A 23,379-nucleotide genomic window follows, 5' to 3' on the forward strand; every position below is an offset into this window, starting at 1 on the left:
CGGCACACAGTGGCATCTACAAGTTGGACACCAGCACAATGGTCTGGGCTTTAATTAACCCCGGAGGCAAACCGCCACGTTATGTGCGGTACTCCTCTGCCACCATCATCGGGACAAAGATGTTTGTATTTGGGGTCTCTTACAAATATGTCACTGAAAGTCTCAGCCATCTCAGGGTGTTTGACACAGAGACCAATCTCTGGCTGGGCACGGCTTCTACAAAGCCTCTTCCGGAAGACTACAGGCATTTATCGGCCTTTACCTACAATGAAGAGCTGTACATATTCTTTGGGTTGTGGTACTTGGGCCAGTCCTTCAAAGATCTGTGGAAATTCAATCCGGAGACCTTCTCCTGGAAGAAGGTCAAGCTCAAGGTGAAAGACCCGATGTCAATGCATACGATGTGCTGTTGCATGCAGGGAGATCGTATCATTGTCTTTGGAGGACACTATTTGAATATACCCACAGATGGAGGACACGACACACCCACAGACCTGTACATCTTGGACTTGAGTCCTAGTCTTAAGACCTTATGCAAGCTAGCCGTTATTCAGTACGGTGTTGATCAGTCAGAACTCCCACACAACATCAGGTGGGAACTGGATACCATGACTACCAACAGCAACAGGAAGAAAGAAAAAACGAAAGAAAAAAACAGTCCACTAAGAAAATCACCAGATCAAATGAAAGACTTCGACTAAAACCAGCGCAAGACGCATTGTGCGTATAGGGCAAGACGCCGGCAATACAATGTACCAAGGTTCAAGGTGGTACATAAGAGTAAAACTTATTTTTATAATTATTATTATATTATATTATATATTGTTTTTGGCTTCCTTCAGACAATGCAGCAGCATACAAATAACCACAAACACAGCAAACAAAGGGCTATAATATGGAGTGCAAAAAAGAGCAAAGTGTAGAAAAAGAGTATCAACATGTGCATGTATTCCTTGTAGTTCAGTGAACTTTTTTTGCGAAGCCATCCTCCTCGTAATAATGATTGAAACGCAAACATATCATGCATGAGGCAACCAAACAGTCAGCTGACTAAAACACACATACAAATAATGAGCTGTCAAAATCAACGTATGTGGAGAAAGAGAGAGAGAGGAGAGAGAGACCAGTGATGATTTCGATGAACTAAAACTAATGTTTGTCGACTACCTTTTTTCCACTGACGAAAACTAAATGAAAACCAAGCTATGATCACTGAAATTAGATCCAGTATAAGTCATTTTACATTTGGTTGCAAGCTGAAAATAGCAGATCTACAAGCTTGTAGATCTGCTATTTTCAGCAAGTGGTCATTATGACGTCATCGAGGCCTGCCAAAATACATTAACTAGACTAACACCAAGACATTCCAGGTGACTAAAACTAAATAAAAACTATGACTATGACTTAGTAAAAACTAAAATCTAAATTTTGCTGCCAAAAACAACACTGGGGAGAGACCACAGACTGTAAAAAACAATATGGACAAAGCGTTCTCCGGGTCTGATATGGACGTAAGATGAAGCCTGTCAGTCCTTGAATTGTAAATCGCCATCTTTCTAGATCCGTTTGGGCCCAGCTGGCCATTGGCTGGCCCAGACAACGAGGCGGGACTTCCCTCCCTTCTTATTTGTTGGTTTTTATTTTGACTCGAACGGGGGGTGGCCCCCGATCATAGACTGTAACGGTAGCCACGCCCCTCAGAACATACTCGACTTTATGGTATTTCTTTTTATAAATGGGACCATAATTTCCAAAAATAATATTATGATATGAGAAATGAGACTTTAAACTAGTGACTGGAAGCAGAAAGTATTCATGACCATGTTTATTAAGGTAATACAGTCTAGGTGTTTTTTGGGCCCAATGACAGCGCCACAACAGGCCATTATATGAACTTTCAGGAAGTCCCAATTTCCTTAGTGGCTTCACAAAATATCTGTCTGACTGCCCCCCTGGGAGAGACTCACCGTGACGCCGTTGAAGTTGGTCTCGTTCATGACGTCCAGCACCATCTTGCCGACCTCCCGGTCGTCCACGGTGAAGTTGTGGTGAACGTGGTGCCGCTGCTTGGCGCGGAGCAGCTCCGAGACGCGCGTCAGCGTCTTGGCGATCACCCAGATGCCGTCGTAGGCGAAGCCGTTGAACTTGCTGGCCTCCACGCCCTTCTGCTGCAGCTCCAGGCTGTACTCGCGCTCATACTCCTTGGGGGTCTGGGGAGGGAGGGGGGGGGGGGAGGGGAGGGGGACGGCACGCCAAGACGGGTTAGATCATACTCCTTGGGGGTCTGGGGAGGGGAGGAGGGGGAACGGCACGCCCAGACGGGTTAGATCCCTGTTTTGGGGGGGAGCTTTTTAGTCCCTTTTCTCCACAATTATATTTAATATTATTATAAACTATATATTTTGAAGCCTTGGAGCACAAAGGGCGTAAGTGAAATCATCAAAAATGTACAGTAGCCTACAGTTGAGTTGAAGGTTTTGTGACTTTCTTTATTTTTTTTACTTTACTAGGTTTTATGACCAACAACCTGAACTTTGAACATTCAGTGGTCCAGGATTTCTCTGTGTCTGTGCCTTTTGAACTGCAAAACAGTGAAAACAGTGACATCGGCTGGCAAATCCCATTGTCATAAATGGGATTTGCAGGCTGTGACATCACACTCATATGTGAATCACACACATATACTGAATGTTCAAAGTGGGTGCAATTGATCTCAGAAAACTTAAAAATTACAAAAATGGTGACAATTATTTTTATGTCACAATCCCTTTAATTAAATAATTACAATCAATGGGAAAAGGTGTCCTGTAAAGTTCTGAATATGTCACTTGCATCCTTTGCACTCCATGCCCTCAATGTAATAAATAGCCTACCCTTCTTTTGTGGTTTTAAATATGTTTTGGACACAGAATTAAATGTTTTATGGTCATAATTCACCGGGAGCCTGAATGGCTCGGTTCCAGGCTCAAAATAATGAAGGTGTTTTCTATCTGCAATGCCCTACATACAGTAGCATAAGGAGACCATGGAATAGTTGTCTGGCTATACGCCAGACTTAACCCATTTAGACTTGAGAGCTGATTCTACTAAATGTCTTCGAAATCATCACAGTTTTCTGAAAAACCTGTGTTTCTATTTCCGTCAGTGGTGCTCAAACTATTTCATGTCAAGGACCCCCAGAATTATCTGTATTTGGGGATATGTTGTTCCAGGGACCCCACAGAAGCAAAGATTTGAGTTAACCCATTTAGACCTAAGGACGATTCTACGAATGGCTTATAAATCCTGAAAGTTTTCTGAAAAACCTCTGTTTCTATTTATGTCAGTGGTGCTCAAACTATTTAATGTCAATGACCCCCAAAAATAAATGTAATTGCCCGCCGTCCCCCATCTGAAGACATGTTGTTCCAGGGACCCCCGTCGGAAGCAAAGATTTGAGTTAAAAAATAAATATAAAACGTTTTCTCTATAAGAATATAAGGGTTTCCACCAAACAGTTACCGTTCATATCGTTTGGATTTATACATTTGGAGAGGAAGGGGCTCGAACACGTTTAGCCAATAAGAGGAACTTGGATTTGCGCCACATTTTCATGATTTTTCAAAAATAGAAGATCTGCTAGTGTGGCACTCGGTTGTAGATCTGATATTTTTCAATAGCTAAAGTATAACATAATGCTTAAAAACATCACAAGGGGTTCCCGTCCTGGATGGGTAAAACTGCTGATGCCACAGCTAGGTAACTCTGATGCTACCCACCCTGCCCGAGATGCCCTTGATCTGTCTGGCGCTGAGCGGCTCAAAGTCCACGCTGATGTAGCCCTCCATGGCGGTCAGCAGCTTGCGCGTGGTGCAGTTGGTGGAGTTGGCCTGCTCCCACCAGTTGCCCTGGTACCAGCCCGGGATGATCCACTGGTACTTACTGCCATACATGTTCAGGTTGTACGCCTGGAGAGAGAGAGAGAGAGAGAGAGAGAGAGAGAGAGTGTAAGTATAATCTGTTTGTATCAGAGCAGGTGTCTTCAACGTCTTTCAGGCCAAAAGGACTCCTTAGCTGAAAGAGAGATGAAGCATTATTTATATTATTATTAATACTAGACCTGTACGTTCCCGTCGCAGTCGGCCACCGGCCTTCTTGGGAACCTAATGATATACGTTGTCATAGCACCCGTCAGCCGGTGTCCCACATGGATATCTGTGTATGTGCCTGTGTGCCTGTGTGTGAAGACTGCAAACTGAAAAGTGTACTTGGCAATCAATTCGGCCCACTGGCAGAGCCTGACCAGAGCCTTTTGTGGTGGTTCTGGAGAACCGTGGGTCCGACCAACTCGATACCGGGCACTGCACTCCCTGTGGGGGTGTGGAATGCGTGTGTCGAATGTGAAGTCGGTGGGGCAAACGGTTCTCGAGTTAAGTGCATTACAACCGTACACACACACACACACACACACACACACACACACACACACGTTGGATTAATGCTGCCAGTGACGAGATTTCTCGTATTCTGTTGAGAATCTATTTTGTGTGTGGTCAAGTATAGGGCATTAATTTACAAAAAAAACACAAAAAGTTAAAAATATGGAGATAAGAGATCTCTAGCCGACAGAGACGATATGATGTTGTAGTGCGGAGGAATAGGAACTTAAAATGGAACGCATCGTTCCATCGATCAGAGCCGGAACGCTATGGAAGTGCACTAATGTTTATCACACATTAATCATACTTGAATGATTGATGGTATTCCAGGATTCACATTGAAAAGCATCTAAACTAAGTATAGCAGAACTACAAGCTTGCAGGTCTGCTATACTGCCATGACTCGTGTCGTATCATAATCACCGTCCTTTTAAACAATGATTGATTACAAAACCCGTCTGAAAAACAAAACGTATAATTAAGCACCAAATGCCAAATGCTAACGCAACACGAGCGCATAGGGTGAGATTCATCTCATCATGTTCAGCCGTAAATGTCAAGCACTCTGTCACGCACTCACTCACCCACCCGCTCTATCCAAACCCACCACCCACCCATTCCCCACTAAACCTCGTCCCCCCTCATACACTATCATGCCCCAAAATCAGCTCTTAAATGTCACACAACTTGTCTTCATTGCCACATGCAGCGGTGGAACAAAGTGCTCTGCATTATGTAGTCTGCATTATGTAACTTATTTTTAATATATGAAATGTAATTTTGTCCAATCTGTATGTTAGTGTTACGTCCCAAATAAAGGGCACTGCACGAGTGCGCGTGGATGACATCACAGGTGAAATCTCGCTTTGACTCCTGGAAGTACAAACATTGCGAAGAGTATTATAGTCAAAGACGGATATCTTTAAAAAATAAATAATAATAATAATGATAATAATAATTTGAGCAACATCAGTGATTTACCGCAAAACCAAACGGAAATGCAGGAATAAGGTTAGGTTTAGCACTTACACAGCAGAAGACCTTGGAGGCCAGGTTCTCAGGAATAAGGTTAGGTTTAACATTTACACAGCAGAAGACCTTGGAGGCCATGCAGGTTCTCAGGAATAAGGTTAGGTTTAGCACTTACACAGCAGAAGACCTTGGAGGCCATGCAGGTTCTCAGGAATAAGGTTAGGTTTAGCACTTACACAGCAGAAGACTTTGGAGGCCAGGTTCTCAGGAATAAGGTTAGGTTCAGCACTTACACAGCAGAAGACCTTGGAGGCCAGGTTCTCAGGAATAAGGTTAGGTTTAGCACTTACACAGCAGAAGACCTTGGAGGCCAGGTTCTCAGGAATAAGGTTAGGTTTAGCACTTACACAGCAGAAGACTTTGGAGGCCAGGTTCTCGTCGAACTGTCCGATGATGATCCTCACGTCGTTGTCCTGGATGACAAAACAAAAAGACAAAAACACAGACACATTCCATTATGGTGCGTTCACACAGGTACAGTAAATGTTAAAAGATGCAGTCTACCATTCATTGTCAATGGAAGCCAGCGACATGACGTTGCAAAGACGCAACGATGCACATATAGCTGCTCCAAAATTAACTCACGGCGCATTTTTGCATTGTTATGGCTGGCTCAGGGGCCATAACAAAGAGAAGAGACCAGACGGAGTTAAAGCAGCAAAAAAGTATTTTATTTAACAATTAATGAAAAATATAATCAAATAATTCATTTTCAGTTCCAACTAAGGATGGCAGAGAACAAACTGCCCAATTAATAGAGAGAATCAAAAACAAGGATGGTCAGCCTGCCTGAGGAGGGATGGAGAGACCAGAACATTACTAGTGCAGCAGCTGTTTTATATAGTGTTTGGGGAGGACACTGGCCAGGTGTCTCCCCTCCTGCAAATTGCCAGCTCCGCCCTCCCAATCCAGCACTGCCAAGGAGATTGGGTTAAGCCATAGAGTATAAAGAAGGATAGAGACTGATCTGTGCGAAGGTCCGCCCCCTCCGCTATTCATGTCAGTGGAAGTTGCTCAGTGGCGTTTTGAAGCACCCGGAAGGACCGTCTACTTCCGCCTTTTTTCGATTTGGGCACCACATTTTGGTGCCCAAATGCGGAAGTGCAACCGAGCAGTCCATCCTCTTACCACTAGGGCCCGTGCTTCAACGTTGGAGCGCCTCACTGGCCCCTTGGGTTAAGCAGGCCTGACACAGAACAGCACACATTACTTAAAGGCGTCGCTTAAAGGCTCGCTGCGTCTGCCGGTGTGAACGAACGTGGCATTAGTGTCATTATTACACCAGTGGTGACAGAAGCTCTCAGATGTGGGGTCATATACCTATTATGTTGGCTCAGAACCTCAGGCTTGGGGTTAGGCAGGTCCAGAATAACAATGGAAACTTAGTGGCGCTTAAACTGTTCCTTAACCACTTGGTGGGAGGAGGAGGGTCAGGAGCGTTCATTCACGGGCCTAGGAGGGGTCGGTCCGTCACTGCAGGGGTTATAGGGTTAGTAGGAGTAGGTCACGAGTCATGGTTACAAGACGATTCATTGTCATGCAAATAATTGTGATTTAGTTGTGTTTTGCCATTGAACATTATTTTAATAAAATAAAATACATTTGCTTGCATTTTATTTAGGTTTCGTGATCAAATACTGCATAGGGCAGATATGACAAATAACTTGAATATAAATTACTGAAATATTTTATTTAATTATTTAATTTTATTAATTGTCGATTGTGTAATAATTGTGACAGGCCTACGTGTGTTAGTTTTGAGGGAACAAATAGGTCTGAGGGAATGTTTTTCTAAAGTACGTAAAAGCAGCAATATCACAATTTACAAATACTCTTGTCGCAAGTAACAATTTAGGCATTTGGCAGATGCTCTTAATCCAGAACGATTTACAGTAAGCAAGAACAAAAAACATCGTAATACATCAAATTAGTTGCAAGTAGCAATTTGGCAGTATGTGTCACTGATAAAGGACACACTTTGTTCATGTTGTTACTCTACTTATCCTGTACTGTATGTGAGTATAGTATAATTTGAGAAATAGACATTGTGAGGACCATTTTTTTGATCCTCACAAGATAAATGCTTCTTTTATGACCAAAAAAAACGTTTTTTAGAGATACAAGATTATTAAAGGTTATTTTTCGGCTTTATAGGTCACAGTTAAAAATGGCAGAAATTCGAGGGGAAAAAATACAAATTAAAGTGGCTATAAAGCAATAATATCATGTCAAAATCTGAATGACCTTTTTCAGCAATGGGTAAAACGCTCCCGGAAAAATGTAGTCTCTGTGACACATTTATGGACCACAATCTGCATTCAAAGATGTTCCTAGAAGCTTTGTCATTGGTCGATTTGTCTGTCTACTTCCTGATTGGTTAGTCATTTCAACCAGGCTTTTTTTGACCAATGACCAAGCTTCTAGAAAAATCTATGAATGTATTATAATTATTTTTAAAGAAAAAAAGAAAGGTCATTAAAAATGTCACATATTATTGCTTATAGCCACTTTAAGTAGTGGCATCAAAAATAATTCTCACAGATACCAATCGTAAAAAGGTAGTCATGCGGAATGTCCCATTAGTAATGCATTAAAGTGTTCGTCACCTTAATGATACAGCTGGTAAAGGTGGGGATGATTTTAATGACTTCACATGCTGCCGGCTTAGATTCATCTGTAATAATACATTTTAATCCATCCGTTGAGTTATAAAAGGCTTAGATTAATCTAAAATCTGTCAAATAACTGCAGTGGGAGCAAATAGTACAATATCTGAGATCTAAGTCCGGCATGGCCCTTCTCTCAAATAAATCAGGCTGCAAAAAAACGCTATCCGTGCACCGACTCTCTGGAATGCCTTGCCCCTGGAGATCAGGCTTGCCGAGTCTGTACCGCGTTTTAAATCACTCCTTAAGACTCATTTTTACAAAGCTGCATTCAACCCCCTACCCATGTGATTTGTGATTTTTTATTGATTTATTCTGTTATTGTTGTGATTTTGTGTATTATTGACAATGTATTTTATTCTATTGTGTGCCGCCTTGCTATGTTTTTATATATGTCTCGCTGTTAAATCACTTTGTGACTTGTTCTTAAAAGGTGCTATACAAATAAAGCTTTATTATTATTATAAGTCAAAGTTGTACGATTTGTCACACATGTTAACGCAGTGAAATTAGTTTTTTCCGCATTTGACCCATCTCTCTTGGAGCGGTGAGCTGCAGCCGTGCCGCGCTCGGGAATCATTTGATTAGTAGATTTGACCCCCCAAACCAACCCTTTGATGCTGAGTCAAAGCAGGGAGGCATTGGGTCCCATTTTTACAGTCTTTATGTGACCCGGCCGGGGATCGAACCCCCGACCTCCCAGTTTCAGGGCAGACTCTCTAAACACATGGCCACCGTCTGGTAGTAGAGAGGAAGAATAGAAAGAAGAATCTCAAATACTGCAGTAAAGGTATATACCTCAAAAATCTAAATTGTACTTAACCACAATAAAACCATATAGTTCCTGTGTACCACAGACGAAAAACAGTCGAAGTCCAAATTTCATTCTGACCCCACCACGAAAAGGCCTCGTTGTCCTGACCTCTTATCTATCATTTATACATTATGGATAAATAGTGTGGACTCAAACTGTTTTTCGTCTGTGGTTGTATGCGAGTCATAGTAGGTGAACATTCTGTAGAAAACCCACAAGCGTTGCAACGCGTTGTGAGCTTGTGTTGATCAGCTATATTGATATTTTGTGTAGAGGGGAAAAGGGGAGGGGACCAGGTATAGACCCCTGGGGAAGTAACCCCGGTAAAAAATGCATTAAGTGTTTGGGGAGGACACACGATTGGTATGAATGAAACATTTTTTTATATTTTATTTTTACTGTACAATACCAGTGCATTATTGTTTCTAGTTGTAGGATGCGGGAATTCCACCTTTATCCACCGTGTTAGAATAAATGGGTTGTGAATGTTGTGGAATGTTTAGGAGCATGTCTGTCCCATTGTTAATGGACAGGTGATAATGGGTTAGGGTGTGTAACCCTATTGCTGAATGGATCGCCCAACCAATTTGCATGTGATCCTTTTAGTGTGATAAGTAGAGTGCATATAGCCTACTCCTACAGTATAGTGTGAATGGAGAGGAACATACGTATATAGGATTGGGAATCATTTGCATTTAAATCATTTAGTCATGAACACTGGTGGATTACTACAATGACCATAATGCTTTGCTGCACTTGTGGAGAGGGAGAGGGCTGACTTTTACATACAGTATGTGTCCCAGTCCAGTGATTTGAACCACAAGTCGCCAACTCTGTTATGTCACTATAGAACGAAATGCATTCTTTTTTTTTTTTTTGTGGTTTTCGTTTTTAGCCACATTAACACAGTTGGAATGTTAAATAATGTTTTTATTCCATCAGAAAGTCGTTTTAGTGTCATTAAGTCATTGTAATTACGTTGCAAAAATGTCTCTATAATGAAAGACTATTTTCCTATTATCCGTCGTTTATATAATTTGATCAATCCATGACATTGTTGTTAGAAGAACAGCTCAAATATTGAATGTGAAGACATAGTGTAGTACAAATTCTGGTGTGATCTTCTTAAAAAAGGATAATAACACACGTCTAAGGTATTTTTTCCCCTGACTTTCTGTTGGTAAGGTTTGAACACTTTCACATCAGTGCACGGCTGATTCAAGCCATGCATTTAGGGGTAAAAAGGTACCTTTGTAGTAGTACATATTAATAATGTAATGTAAAGCATTTTTTTATTTAGCAATTAAAAGCATGGGTCTAAAACTACAAGTAACTTCATGGAATAAATTATAGCCTACGTGGAGTTGACAGTGTGGAGTGGTTAGTGGATGGGGGGAGTGTTTATGCAAGTATCTAGGGGTAGATACAAGTATCTATTGTCACACCCATTCCTGGGCTCAAATTCTAGGGAAACTTTGAAGAGGGAATTATCTAATTTGGCATTTCTGGTTCAACAAGTTTCAAATGGTCATATCTTCATCATATGAAAGGTTACAGTGTGCAGTTTCATAATATGTAAAAAACTGAAAAATGACCATGTCCCCCTTGTACCGGTATATCAAACCACTGGCCCCGGTCACATATATGATTAAAAAAGATGATGAATGATATTTTGCTCTATTGTTCTATAAGTAAGACACAGAAATCTACTATGCCATGTACAATAGAAACACTGAGAACATGCATTGAACGAATCAATTTAGGATATACCAAATTGGATATACCAAGATGGTCCTCAAATAAACAAAGACAAAACTAAAGTACTTGTTTTGAAGTCAAGGACAATGGATTAAAAGTTAGGCGCTTAGCTTCAAACCTTGTTGTAGTCATGGCCTCAGAACTTTAACCAGCCACATTAGCACTGTCAAAGTCAGATTATATGATTTATATCCAACCGGAATCTAGAAAAATGTCCAATAATAGTCTTGACTACTGTACCAGTGTTTTACAGATGTCCCTAAAATATACCAGGTGATTGCAGCTCATTCAGAACGCCTCAGAACTTTAACCAGCCACATTAGCACCGTCAAAGTCAGATTATATGATTTATATCCAATCGCAAGCTAGAACAATTTTGAGGCTATTCTGCCAGACTATACATGATTCTTTCTGTTTGGTTGAGCGCCATTTTTTTTCAAGTTTGCGAGACGTTCGCTTGAGGTTTCTAGTTTCCGAGTTGTACCATGGGGCTAGCCTTTGTTGCTTTATTACCTTACTTTTCAGGGGAGCAACAGAGTCTATAGCGTATTTTGAAATGAGCATGTGACACTATCAACAAGTTGATCGAGTTGAGGAGGACTTTATGTGTGGAGGTCCTCTATTTTGTTGAAGTATACTGAGTTGATGGCTGATGGAACTATTTCCTTGAATTTATTTACAGCGCTCTCAGATATACTTCTGCCAACGACATTTTTGTCCAGTGGCGTATAGTCGATCAATGTAAAATCGAAGGTGATCAGATAATGATCAGAGAGGTCACGATTTTGTGGAAAAACTGTGAGGTGCTCTATTGTAATACCATAGACCAGAATGAGGTCAAGGGTATGGTTGAGAATGTGAGTAGGTTTGTCTACACATTGAGAGAAACCGATTGAATCAATCAATGAGATGAACGCTCTATTCAGGCTATCAGTTTCTATATCCGCGTGAATATTTAGTCAGACTGATTTTATTAGACTCGAGGACTAGACTTGATAGAAATTCAGAAAACTCAGATAGAAATTGTGTGTAGGCGCCGGGGGGGCGGTACACTGTAATGACTATCAGCGGCTGTATTGATTTCCAGCTTGGGTGTGAAAGGTTGAGAATCAAGCTTTCAAATGATTTGTATGTAGCTCTGGCTCTAGGACTAATTGTTAGGCTTGAATTGAAGATGGCAGCAACTCCACCTCCAATTTTACCATTGTCTCTAGGTATATGTGCATTGGTGTGACTTGGTGGGGTGGCTGTATTTAAACTGACATATTCTTGCTCACCCAGCCACGTTTCAGTCAGACAAAATAGATCAAGACAATTGTCTGATATGATTTCATTTACTAATGTTCCTTTTTTGCGTAGAGATCTAATATTTAGAAATCCACATTTGATATTTGTATTTTGTGGTGCTACTGTATTGGTTTTGATTTGTATCAAGTTTGTATGTACAGCTCCTATTTCCTTTTGTTTTTGTTTGTGCAGCCTATATGGTTTGTTCAGCCTGTACAGACTCAGAGACTGTATAGTTTGTATAGTTCTGATTTGTAGGACAGGTGGGGTAGGCGGCTGCACTGGAGGAAGCACAGAGAGCTGTGTAGGACTGCAACTCTGCTTCCTGGTCCCAACTCTGGGTGGTCATAATGTATCTATAAAATCGTCCATATTTCTAGAGATGAGCTTTGCACCGTCCCAAGTTGGATGTATGCCGTCTCTCTCCATCAGACCAGTATTCCCCTCAAAGGTTTTATAATGATTTATAAAGCTCACGTTATTATCTGGACACCACCTAGACAACCAGCGGTTGAGTTGGCGCATACGGCTAAACATGTCATCATTAATCATGTTTGGCAGGGGACCAGAGAAAATTACGGAGTCCGACATTGTCTTTGCGTATGTGCAAACTGACTCAAATTTGTTCCATTTTGCCCTGTGTCCTGAATATGTTTTCAATTAAGGCAACAAGGTTCAAATACGGGGTAGAATAGGACATTTACATAATGCAGCTTTTACTTTATTTTTTATTTGTTTTACTGAATCCGATATAATGTTTAATTTGCTTAATGTTTAAAATAAAACTCATTGAATTGCCTTGTTGTTGGGAGCAGTGATTAGCCAGTTTTGTGTCCCGCCCCCCTCACTCTGATTGGACCATCAGGGCCCTCTGTTAGTATTTAACAAGAGTTTGTTCTGCTTGGAGTCACTTTAATCTCTGCTAGTTGTTAAGAGCTGAACTTCTCCTTTCTACACTAGCTGAAGCATTTTGTTTTGGTTCTACTTTAAACTTTAGTACTTTAGATTGTTTCTTTAAAAATAGATCTAGTATCAGTTTGTTTGGGCAGATTTTGAGTTATGGCTTTACTACAAACATTGAAGTCCCTGGTCAACCAGAGATTATCTGCTGCTGCTGAAGAGATATTTGGGGTCGTTGGAAGAATTCTAACAGAGTACGAGGATGAAGCTTTCCACATCAAGCAAGACACTGACCGCCAACGCAGACTACTGGATATGGTTTTACAACCAATCGTCAAACTACACAGAACAGGTTGGTAAAACCTTCACTACTATTACTATTTTCACCATTATTTCTTAAATGGCAATGGTGACTATTTGGAATGGAAGAGGAACTGGTGAAAATGTTGCATTGATAATAGTCAATAGTATTCTAGTTGTATTTCCCCCCATTCATGTTAGTGTTACTGTTAAACTAGCATTAACAACAGAATAAAGTAGTAAGGAATAATGTATTTAAATGTTGACCATGAATAATCATAGACTGTTTAAAGTAAGCTAACTCATTAAACGTGTTGCAATCTAAAACAACAGAGGATACATCTGATAGCAATAGGGTTGTATAGCAAATGATAATTTACATTTGAGAAACAAGGGATGCTTGTTTTAGAAATGAAGCATTGTTGAAGTAAGAAATAATTTGCATGGCACTTCACACTGAAATCAAAACAACATTAGGGCAGGTATGGAACTAACAGCAAGAGTTCATGTTCAAACATGTAATGATGTGTTTCTCCTCTGTATCTTCTGTCTAGACTCCATACACCCCCTTGTGTGTAAAGACGAGGTATTCCCTGAGCAGCAGCAGGAGAGAACCTCCAGTCTGGTCCAGGAGGAACCAGTGTCTCCACAGATTAAAAAAGAACAGGAGATAACCTCCAGTCTTATCAAAGATGAACCAGAGTCTCTACAGATTAAAGGAGAACAGGAGGAGATAACCTCCAGTCTGATCAAAGAGGAACCAGTGTCTCTACATATTAAAAAAGAACAGGAGGAGATAACCTCCAGTCTGATCAAAGAGGAACCAGTGTCTCTACAGATTAAAAAAGAACAGGAGATAACCTCCAGTCTTATCGAAGATGAACCAGAGTCTCTACAGATTAAAGGAGAACAAGAGGAGAGAACCTCCAGTCTTATCGAAGATGAACCAGGGTCTCTACAGATTAAAGGAGAACAAGAGGAGAGAACCTCCAGTCTGATCAAAGAGGAACCTGAGTATCCACAGATTAAAGGGGAACACAATGAGCTACTTCAAAGATCAGAGGAGGATGGTGGTTCAACAGAGACATTACTATTAGTGAAACATGAAGATGATGAAAAGATGCTAACAGAACCTGTAGCCAGCACCTCATCTAAAAGCAAGGAAACACAATCTGATGTAGAGGACTGTGGAACATCACAACCAACTAGTGATGATCAGCTTCACTCTTCACACTGTTCTGAATCTGACATCACTGAAGACAGTGATGAGTGGGATGAGACCACGGATGACCAGTCAGGTATAAACACACTGAAATCACACAATACACAACACATGGGAGGAAATAGTTTGTCTTTGAGCAACAAGCTGCTCCATGACCTCAAACCACCAAAAGAAAGTCACTCCATAAGGAGTCACACAGGTAAGAAATGTTTTAGCTGTGCAGATTGTGGTAAAATGTTTAATCGGAAGGAACTTCTGAAGAAGCACACAGTGATTCATTCAGGGGAAAAGCCATTTGCCTGCACAGTGTGCAGCACTTGCTTTAGTCAAAATAGTGATCTAAAACGTCACATGATGAGTCATACAGGGAAAAGGCCCATTACTTGTACTGTTTGTGGCAAAGGCTTTGTTCATAGGGGCGGTCTAAAAAAACACATGATGACTCATACAGGGGAAAAGCCCTTTACATGTACAGTTTGTGGCACATGCTTTAGTCTAAAGGGTAATCTAAATATACACATGAGGACTCATACAGGGGAAAGGCCCTTCACGTGCACAGTTTGTGGCAAGGGCTGTATTAATAATGTGTCATTAAAAATGCACATGAGTACTCACACAGGGGAAAAGCCCTTTACGTGTACAGTTTGTGGCAAGGGCTGTAGTCGAAAGGGTAATCTAAAATTACACATGATGACTCATACAGGGGAAACCCCCTTTAGGTGTACAGTTTGTGGCAAGGGCTGTATTCATAATGTGGCATTAAAAATGCACATGATGACTCATACAGGGGAAAAGCCCTTTACGTGTACAGTTTGTGGCAAGGGCTGTATTAATAATGTGTCATTACAAATGCACATGATGACTCATACAGGGGAAAAGCCCTTTACGTGTACAGTTTGTGGCAAGGGCTGTATTAATAATGTGTCATTACAAATGCACATGATGACTCATACAGGGGAAAAGCCCTTTACGTGTACAGTTTGTGGCAAGGGCTGTAGTCGAAAGGATAATCTAAAATTACACATGATGACTCATACAGGGGGAAACCCCCTTTAGGTGTACAGTTTGTGGCAAGAGCTGTATTCATAATGTGGCATTAAAAATACACATGAGGACTCATACAGGGGAAAAGCCCTTTATGTGTACAGTTTGTGGCATGGGCTGCAGTCTAAAGAGTCATCTAAAAACACACATGAAGACGTGTCATAAAGAGGAAAAGGCTGTTAAATTAGTGGGTTTTTTTCTTCAGATAAGGCCAATTATTCAGTTTAGTCCAGCTATATACATTAAACATGATGGACTATACATCAATTATGTGCCACATTCATTATTATTTACGGACTAGTGGTGCAATTGTAACTTGTCTCTGTTGACAAGTGTTGTTTGGACTAACATATCATCATAGTGTATTTCAATGACTTAGTTTGATTATGTTTAGATTATCTGTATTATGCTGTCTTCATAAAATTGTAACATTTTACTCTGTAAAAACACTGTCCGTAATTTCTTATTTTTAAAATAAAGGGTTGAAAGCCAAACATACATTGTACTGTGAACAATACAGTGACAAGAACTGCTTCATTTTACATCCTGCATGCCAAACTATTACTATAAGGAACATGATAGGAGTATTAATTAAATTAAACAGTCTACACATAATTATGTTACTTCAACTTTCTACATTGAACGTGACAGGAGTATAGTAAGTACAGTAGGCCTACTTATAGTGAATATTAGTTCCCATATACTTTAGTCCCAAGGGTATAGTGCTTTGTAAATGAACAAGGGTGATAAAGCTGCTTCCTCACTAAGAGCCAGGGAAGACCGTCCATGCATATCCTACTGAAATGTGTTTTAATATGTTGTTGCTAGCTGCGACATTATTGCAGTGTGGACTCAGTCTGCAGGGCGGCTGATGTATACACCGACTGTGTTGATCAGCTATATTGAGATTCTGTGTAGAGGGGAAAAGGGGAGGGGACCAGGTATAGACCCCTGGGGAAGTAACCCCGGTAAAACATGCATTAAGTGTTTGGGGAGGATACACAATTGGTATGAATGATTTTTTTTATATATATATATTTTACTGTACAATACCAGTGCATTATTGTTTCTAGTCGTAGGATACGGGAATTCCACCTTTATCTACCGTGTTAGAAGACATGGGTTGTGAATGTTGTGGAATGTTTAGGAGCATGTCAGTCCCATTGTTAATGGACAGGTTATAATGGGTTAGGGTGTGTAACCCTATTGCTGAATGGATCGACCAACCAATTTGCATGTGATCCTTTTAGTGTGATAAGTAGAGTGCATATAGCCTACTCCTACAGTATAGTGTGAATGGAGTGGATCGACCAACCAATATGTGTAACATATCTGGAACAAACTCCCTGAAAACTGCAGCTCTGCAACAACTCTGTTATTTTTATCACAGCTAAAAACATGCATGCCTGTTTGCTGCTGCCTTTCATTGAGATTGTGTCATTATTATTCTACACTGACATTTAATTTATTTAAATTTGTTCCATTTTGCCCTGTGTCCTGAATATGTTTTCAATTAAGGCAACAAGTTTCAAATACGGGGTAGAATAGGACAGTTACATAATGCAGCTTTTACTTTATTTTTTATTTGTTTTACTGAATCCGATATGTTTAATTTGAGTCATCTAAAAACACACATGAAGACGTGTCATAAAGAGGAAAAGGCTGTTAAATTAGTGGGTTTTTTTCTTCAGATAAGGCCAATTATTCAGTTTAGTCCAGCTATATACATTAAACATGATGGACTATACATCAATTATGTGCCACATTCATTATTATTTACGGACTAGTGGTGCAATTGTAACTTGTCTCTGTTGACAAGTGTTGTTTGGACTAACATATCATCATAGTGTATTTCAATGACTTAGTTTGATTATGTTTAGATTATCTGTATTATGCTGTCTTCATAAAATTGTAACATTTTACTCTGTAAAAACACTGTCCGTAATTTCTTATTTTTAAAATAAAGGGTTGAAAGCCAAACATACATTGTACTGTGAACAATACAGTGACAAGAACTGCTTCATTTTACATCCTGCATGCCAAACTATTACTATAAGGAACATGATAGGAGTATTAATTAAATTAAACAGTCTACACATAATTATGTTACTTCAACTTTCTACATTGAACGTGACAGGAGTATAGTAAGTACAGTAGGCCTACTTATAGTGAATATTAGTTCCCATATACTTTAGTCCCAAGGGTATAGTGCTTTGTAAATGAACAAGGGTGATAAAGCTGCTTCCTCACTAAGAGCCAGGGAAGACCGTCCATGCATATCCTACTGAAATGTGTTTCAATATGTTGTTGCTAGCTGCGACATTATTGCAGTGTGGACTCAGTCTGCAGGGCGGCTGATGTATACACCGACTGTGTTGATCAGCTATATTGAGATTTTGTGTAGAGGGGAAAAGGGGAGGGGACCAGGTATAGACCCCTGGGGAAGTAACCCCGGTAAAACATGCATTAAGTGTTTGGGGAGGATACACAATTGGTATGAATGATTTTTTTTATATATATATATTTTACTGTACAATACCAGTGCATTATTGTTTCTAGTCGTAGGATACGGGAATTCCACCTTTATCTACCGTGTTAGAAGACATGGGTTGTGAATGTTGTGGAATGTTTAGGAGCATGTCAGTCCCATTGTTAATGGACAGGTTATAATGGGTTAGGGTGTGTAACCCTATTGCTGAATGGATCGACCAACCAATTTGCATGTGATCCTTTTAGTGTGATAAGTAGAGTGCATATAGCCTACTCCTACAGTATAGTGTGAATGGAGTGGATCGACCAACCAATTTGCATGTGATCCTTTTAGTGTGATAAGTAGAGTGCATATAGCCTACTCCTACAGTATAGTGTGAATGGAGTGGATCGACCAACAAATTTGCATGTGATCCTTTTAGTGTGATAAGTAGAGTGCATATAGCCTACTCCTACAGTATAGTGTGAATGGAGAGGAACATGTATATAGGATTGGGAATCATTTGCATTTAAATCATTTAGTCATGGACACTGGTGGATTACTACAATGACCATAATGCTTTGCTGCACTTGTGGAGAGGGAGAGGGCTGTCTTTTACAAATATGATAAAAAAATGATGAATGATATTTTGCTCTATTGTTCTATAAGTAAGTTTATTTTTCTCGACACACAAATCTACTATGTCATGTCCAATAGAAACACTGAGAACATGCATTGAACGAATCAATTTTGGATATACCAAATTGGATATACCAAGATTGTCCTCAAATAAACAAAGACAAAACTAAAGTACTTGTTTTGAAGTCAAGGACAATGGATTAAAAGTTAGGTGCTTAGCTTCAAACCTTGTTGTAGTCATGGCCTCAGAACTTTAACCAGCCACATTAGCACTGTCAAAGTCAGATTATATGATTTATATCCAACCGGAATCTAGAAAAATGTCCAATAGTAGTCTTGACTACTGTACCAGTGTTTTACAGATGTCCCTAAAATATACCAGGTGATTGCAGCTCATTCAGAATGCTGCTACTCAAGTCTTTAGTCTTGCGTAGGTGCCACCCGTTCATACCTCTAAGGTCACCTGGTAAAGGTTTGCTTTATGACCCTAGAATTAAAACATAGTATTCAGATTAATGTGTAACATATCTGGAACAAACTCCCTGAAAACTGCAGCTCTGCAACAACTCTGTTATTTTTATCACAGCTAAAAACATGCATGCCTGTTTGCTGCTGCCTTTCATTGAGATTGTGTCATTATTATTCTACACTGACATTTAATTTATTTAAATTTGTTCCATTTTGCCCTGTGTCCTGAATATGTTTTCAATTAAGGCAACAAGTTTCAAATACGGGGTAGAATAGGACAGTTACATAATGCAGCTTTTACTTTATTTTTTATTTGTTTTACTGAATCCGATATGTTTAATTTGCTTAATGTTTAATATAAAACTCATTGAATTGCCTTGTTGTTGAGAGCAGTGATTGGCCAGTTTTGTGTCCTGCCCCCTCACTCTGATTGGACCATCAGGGCCCTCTGTTAGTATTTAACAAGAGTTTGTTCTGCTTGGAGTCACTTTAATCTCTGCTAGTTGTTAAGAGCTGAACTTCTCCTTTCTACACTAGCTGAAGCATTTAGTTTTGGTTCTACTTTAAACTTTAGTACTTTAGACTGTTTCTTTAAAAATAGATCTAGTATCAGTTTGTTTGGGCAGATTTTGAGTTATGGCTTTATTACAAACATTGAAGTCCCTGGTCAACCAGAGACTATCTGCTGCTGCTGAAGAGATATTTGGGGTCGTTGGAAGAATTCTAACAGAGTACGAGGATGAAGCTTTCCACATCAAGCAAGAAACTGACCGCCAACGCAGACTACTGGATATGGTTTTACAACCAATCGTCAAACTACACAGAGCAGGTTGGTAAAACCTTCACTACTATTACTATTTTCACCATTATTTCTTAAATGGCAATGGTGACTATTAAGAATGGAAGAGGAACTGGTGAAAATGTTGCATTGATAATAGTCAATAGTATTCTAGTTGTATTTCCCCCCATTCATGTTAGTGTTACTGTTAAACTAGCATTAACAACAGAATAAAGTAGTAAGGAATAATTTATTTCAATGTTGACCATGAATAATCATAGAATGTTTAAAGTAAGCTAACTCATTAAACGTGTTGCAATCTAAAACAACAGAGGATACATCTGATAGCAATAGGGTTGTATAGCAAATGATAATTTACATTTGAGAAACAAGGGATGCTTGTTTTAGAAATGAAGCATTGTTGAAGTAAGAAATAATTTGCATGACACTTCACACTGAAATCAAAACAACATTAGGGCAGGTATGGAACTAACAGCAAGAGTTCATGTTCAAACATGTAATGATGTGTTTCTCCTCTGTATCTTCTGTCTAGACTCCATGCACCCCCTTGTGTGTAAAGAGGTATTCCCTGAGCAGCGGCAGGAGAGAACCTGGTCCAGGAGTCTGGTCCAGGAGGAACCAGTGTCTCCACAGATTAAAAAAGAACAGGAGATAACCTCCAGTCTTATCGAAGATGAACCAGGGTCTCTACAGATTAAAGGAGAACAAGAGGAGAGAACCTCCAGTCTGATCAAAGAGGAACCTGAGTATCCACAGATTAAAGGGGAACACGATGAGCTACTTCAAAGATCAGAGGAGGATGGTGGTTCAACAGAGACATTACTATTAGTGAAACATGAAGATGATGAAAACATGCTAACAGAACCTGTAGCCAGCACCTCATCTAAAAGCATGGAAACACAATCTGATGTAGAGGACTGTGGAACATCACAACCAACTAGTGATGATCAGCTTCACTCTTCACACTGTTCTGAATCTGACATCACTGAAGACAGTGATGAGTGGGATGAGACCACGGATGACCAGTCAGGTTTAAACACACTGAAATCACACAATACACAACACATGGGAGGAAATAGTTTGTCTTTGAGCAACAAGCTGCTCCATGACCTCAAACCACCAAAAGAAAGTCACTCCATGAGGAGTCACACAGGTAAGAAATGTTTTAGCTGTGCAGATTGTGGTAAAATGTTTAATCGGAAGGAACTTCTGAAGAAGCACACAGTGATTCATTCAGGGGAAAAGCCATTTGCCTGCACAGTGTGCAGCACTTGCTTTAGTCAAAATAGTGATCTAAAACGTCACATGATGAGTCATACAGGGAAAAGGCCCATTACTTGTACTGTTTGTGGCAAAGGCTTTGTTCATAGGGGTGGTCTAAAAAAACACATGATGACTCATACAGGGGAAAAGCCCTTTACGTGTACAGTTTGTGGCAAGGGCTGTATTAATAATGTGTCATTACAAATGCACATGACTCATACAGGGGAAAAGCCCTTTACGTGTACAGTTTGTGGCAAGGGCTGTATTAATAATGTGTCATTACAAATGCACATGATGACTCATACAGGGGAAAAGCCCTTTACGTGTACAGTTTGTGGCAAGGGCTGTAGTCGAAAGGATAATCTAAAATTACACATGATGACTCATACAGGGGAAAAGCCCTTTACGTGTACAGTTTGTGGCAAGGGCTGTATTCATAATGTGGCATTAAAAATGCACATGATGACTCATACAGGGGAAAAGCCCTGTAAGTGTACAGTTTGTGGCAAAGAATGTATTCAAATGAGTAATCTAAAAGCACACATGAGGACTCATACAGGGGAAAAGCCATTTACGTGTACAGTTTGTGGCAAGGGTTGTATTCAATCAAGTAATCTAAAAAAACACATGAGTACTCATACAGGGGAAAAGCCATTTACATGTACAGTTTGTGGCACATGCTTTAGTCGAAAGGGTAATCTAAAATTACACATGATGACTCATACAGGGGGAAACCCCCTTTAGGTGTACAGTTTGAGGCAAGAGCTGTATTCATAATGTGGCATTAAAAATACACATGAGGACTCATACAGGGGAAAAGCCCTTTATGTGTACAGTTTGTGGCATGGGCTGCAGTCTAAAGAGTCATCTAAAAACACACATGAAGACGTGTCATAAAGAGAAAAGGCTGTTAAATTAGTGGGTTTTTTTCTTCAGATAAGGCCAATTATTCAGTTTAGTCCAGCTATATACATTAAACATGATGGACTATACATCAATTATGTGCCACATTCATTATTATTTACGGACTAGTGGTGCAATTGTAACTTGTCTCTGTTGACAAGTGTTGTTTGGACTAACATATCATCATAGTGTATTTCAATGACTTAGTTTGATTATACGTTTAGATTATCTGTATTATGCTGTCTTCATAAAATTGTAACATAACATATTTACTCTGTAAAAACACTGTCCGTAATTTCTTCTTTTTAAAATAAAGGGTTGAAAGCCAAACATCCTTTGTGTGTTCATTACAGAAAGCTCATCACAACACATGTGCTTCACCTTCAACTTGTACTGTGAACAATACAGTGACAAGAACTGCTTCATTTTACATCCTGCATGCCGAACTATTACTATAAGGAACATGATTATTGAGTATTATTGAGAGAATGAGTATTAATTAAATTAAACAGTCTACACATAATTATGTTACTTCAACTTTCTACATTGAACGTGACAGGAGTACACTAAGTACAGTACTTATAGTGAATATTAGTTCCCATATATTTTAGTCCCAAGGGTATAAAATAAATAAATGAACAAGGGTGATAAAGCTGCTTCCTCACTAAGAGCCAGGGAAGACCGTCCATGCATATCCTACTGAAATGTGTTTTAATATGTTGTTGCTAGCTGCGACATTATTGCAGTGTGGACTCAGTCTGCAGGGCGGCTGATGTATACACCGACTGTGTTCACTTATTCAAGTGGGAGAGAGAGAGAGAGAGAGAGAGAGAGAGAGAGATACATTGAATAAAGTGTGTCATCTCCGGCACCATCAGGGATGGAACATGTTTCCCCATATATTGCTTCCACCCAGAAGAGCCCACGGGACTTTGTTAGATAGCATTTACACACTGCCTCTCAAATGTTGCAATTATTCGCATGCAAGCGCACACACGCACACGCACACGCACACACACACACACACACACACACACACACACACACACACACACACACACACACACACACACACACACACACACACACACACACACACACACACACACACACACAGACTAATCTAATCCAATACCCCTGCCAAGTGCTTTGATGAATCTACATCTTGACAAGCGGGGTGGAGATGTGAGGAGGTGCGCTTCAATCAAAGGTTCTCTGCCCAGGGACAGAGCGCGGTGCACCGGGTGACATGTTTAAAAGGTCCCTGGCCCGGGACAGAGTGGGGTGCCCTGGGTGACATGTTTAAAAGGTCCCTGGCCCGAGACAGAGTGGGGCGCCCTGGGTGACATGTTTAAAAGGTCCCTGGCCCGAGACAGTGGGGTGCCCTGGGTGACAT

At 40.2% G+C, this 23,379-nt stretch overlaps 1 protein-coding gene across 1 annotated transcript in view; it reads right to left on the reverse strand.

Moving 5' to 3' along the window:
• The window catches only part of gabbr2 (gamma-aminobutyric acid (GABA) B receptor, 2), a gene marked incomplete at both ends in the record, with an annotated part of 426,411 nt that overhangs the window by 158,956 nt on the left and 244,076 nt on the right, over positions 1-23,379 (reverse strand). The window contains 3 exons of the mRNA XM_083765882.1: positions 1,968-2,210; positions 3,759-3,947; positions 5,798-5,863. Of these exons, the coding sequence (XP_083622008.1) occupies positions 1,968-2,210; positions 3,759-3,947; positions 5,798-5,863 (498 nt within the window). The remainder of the gene's footprint in view (positions 1-1,967; positions 2,211-3,758; positions 3,948-5,797; positions 5,864-23,379) is intronic.

This window comes from Protomyctophum parallelum (assembly GCF_964188405.1).
Source record: "Protomyctophum parallelum genome assembly, chromosome: 1".
NCBI classification, from domain to species: Eukaryota; Metazoa; Chordata; class Actinopteri; order Myctophiformes; family Myctophidae; genus Protomyctophum; species Protomyctophum parallelum.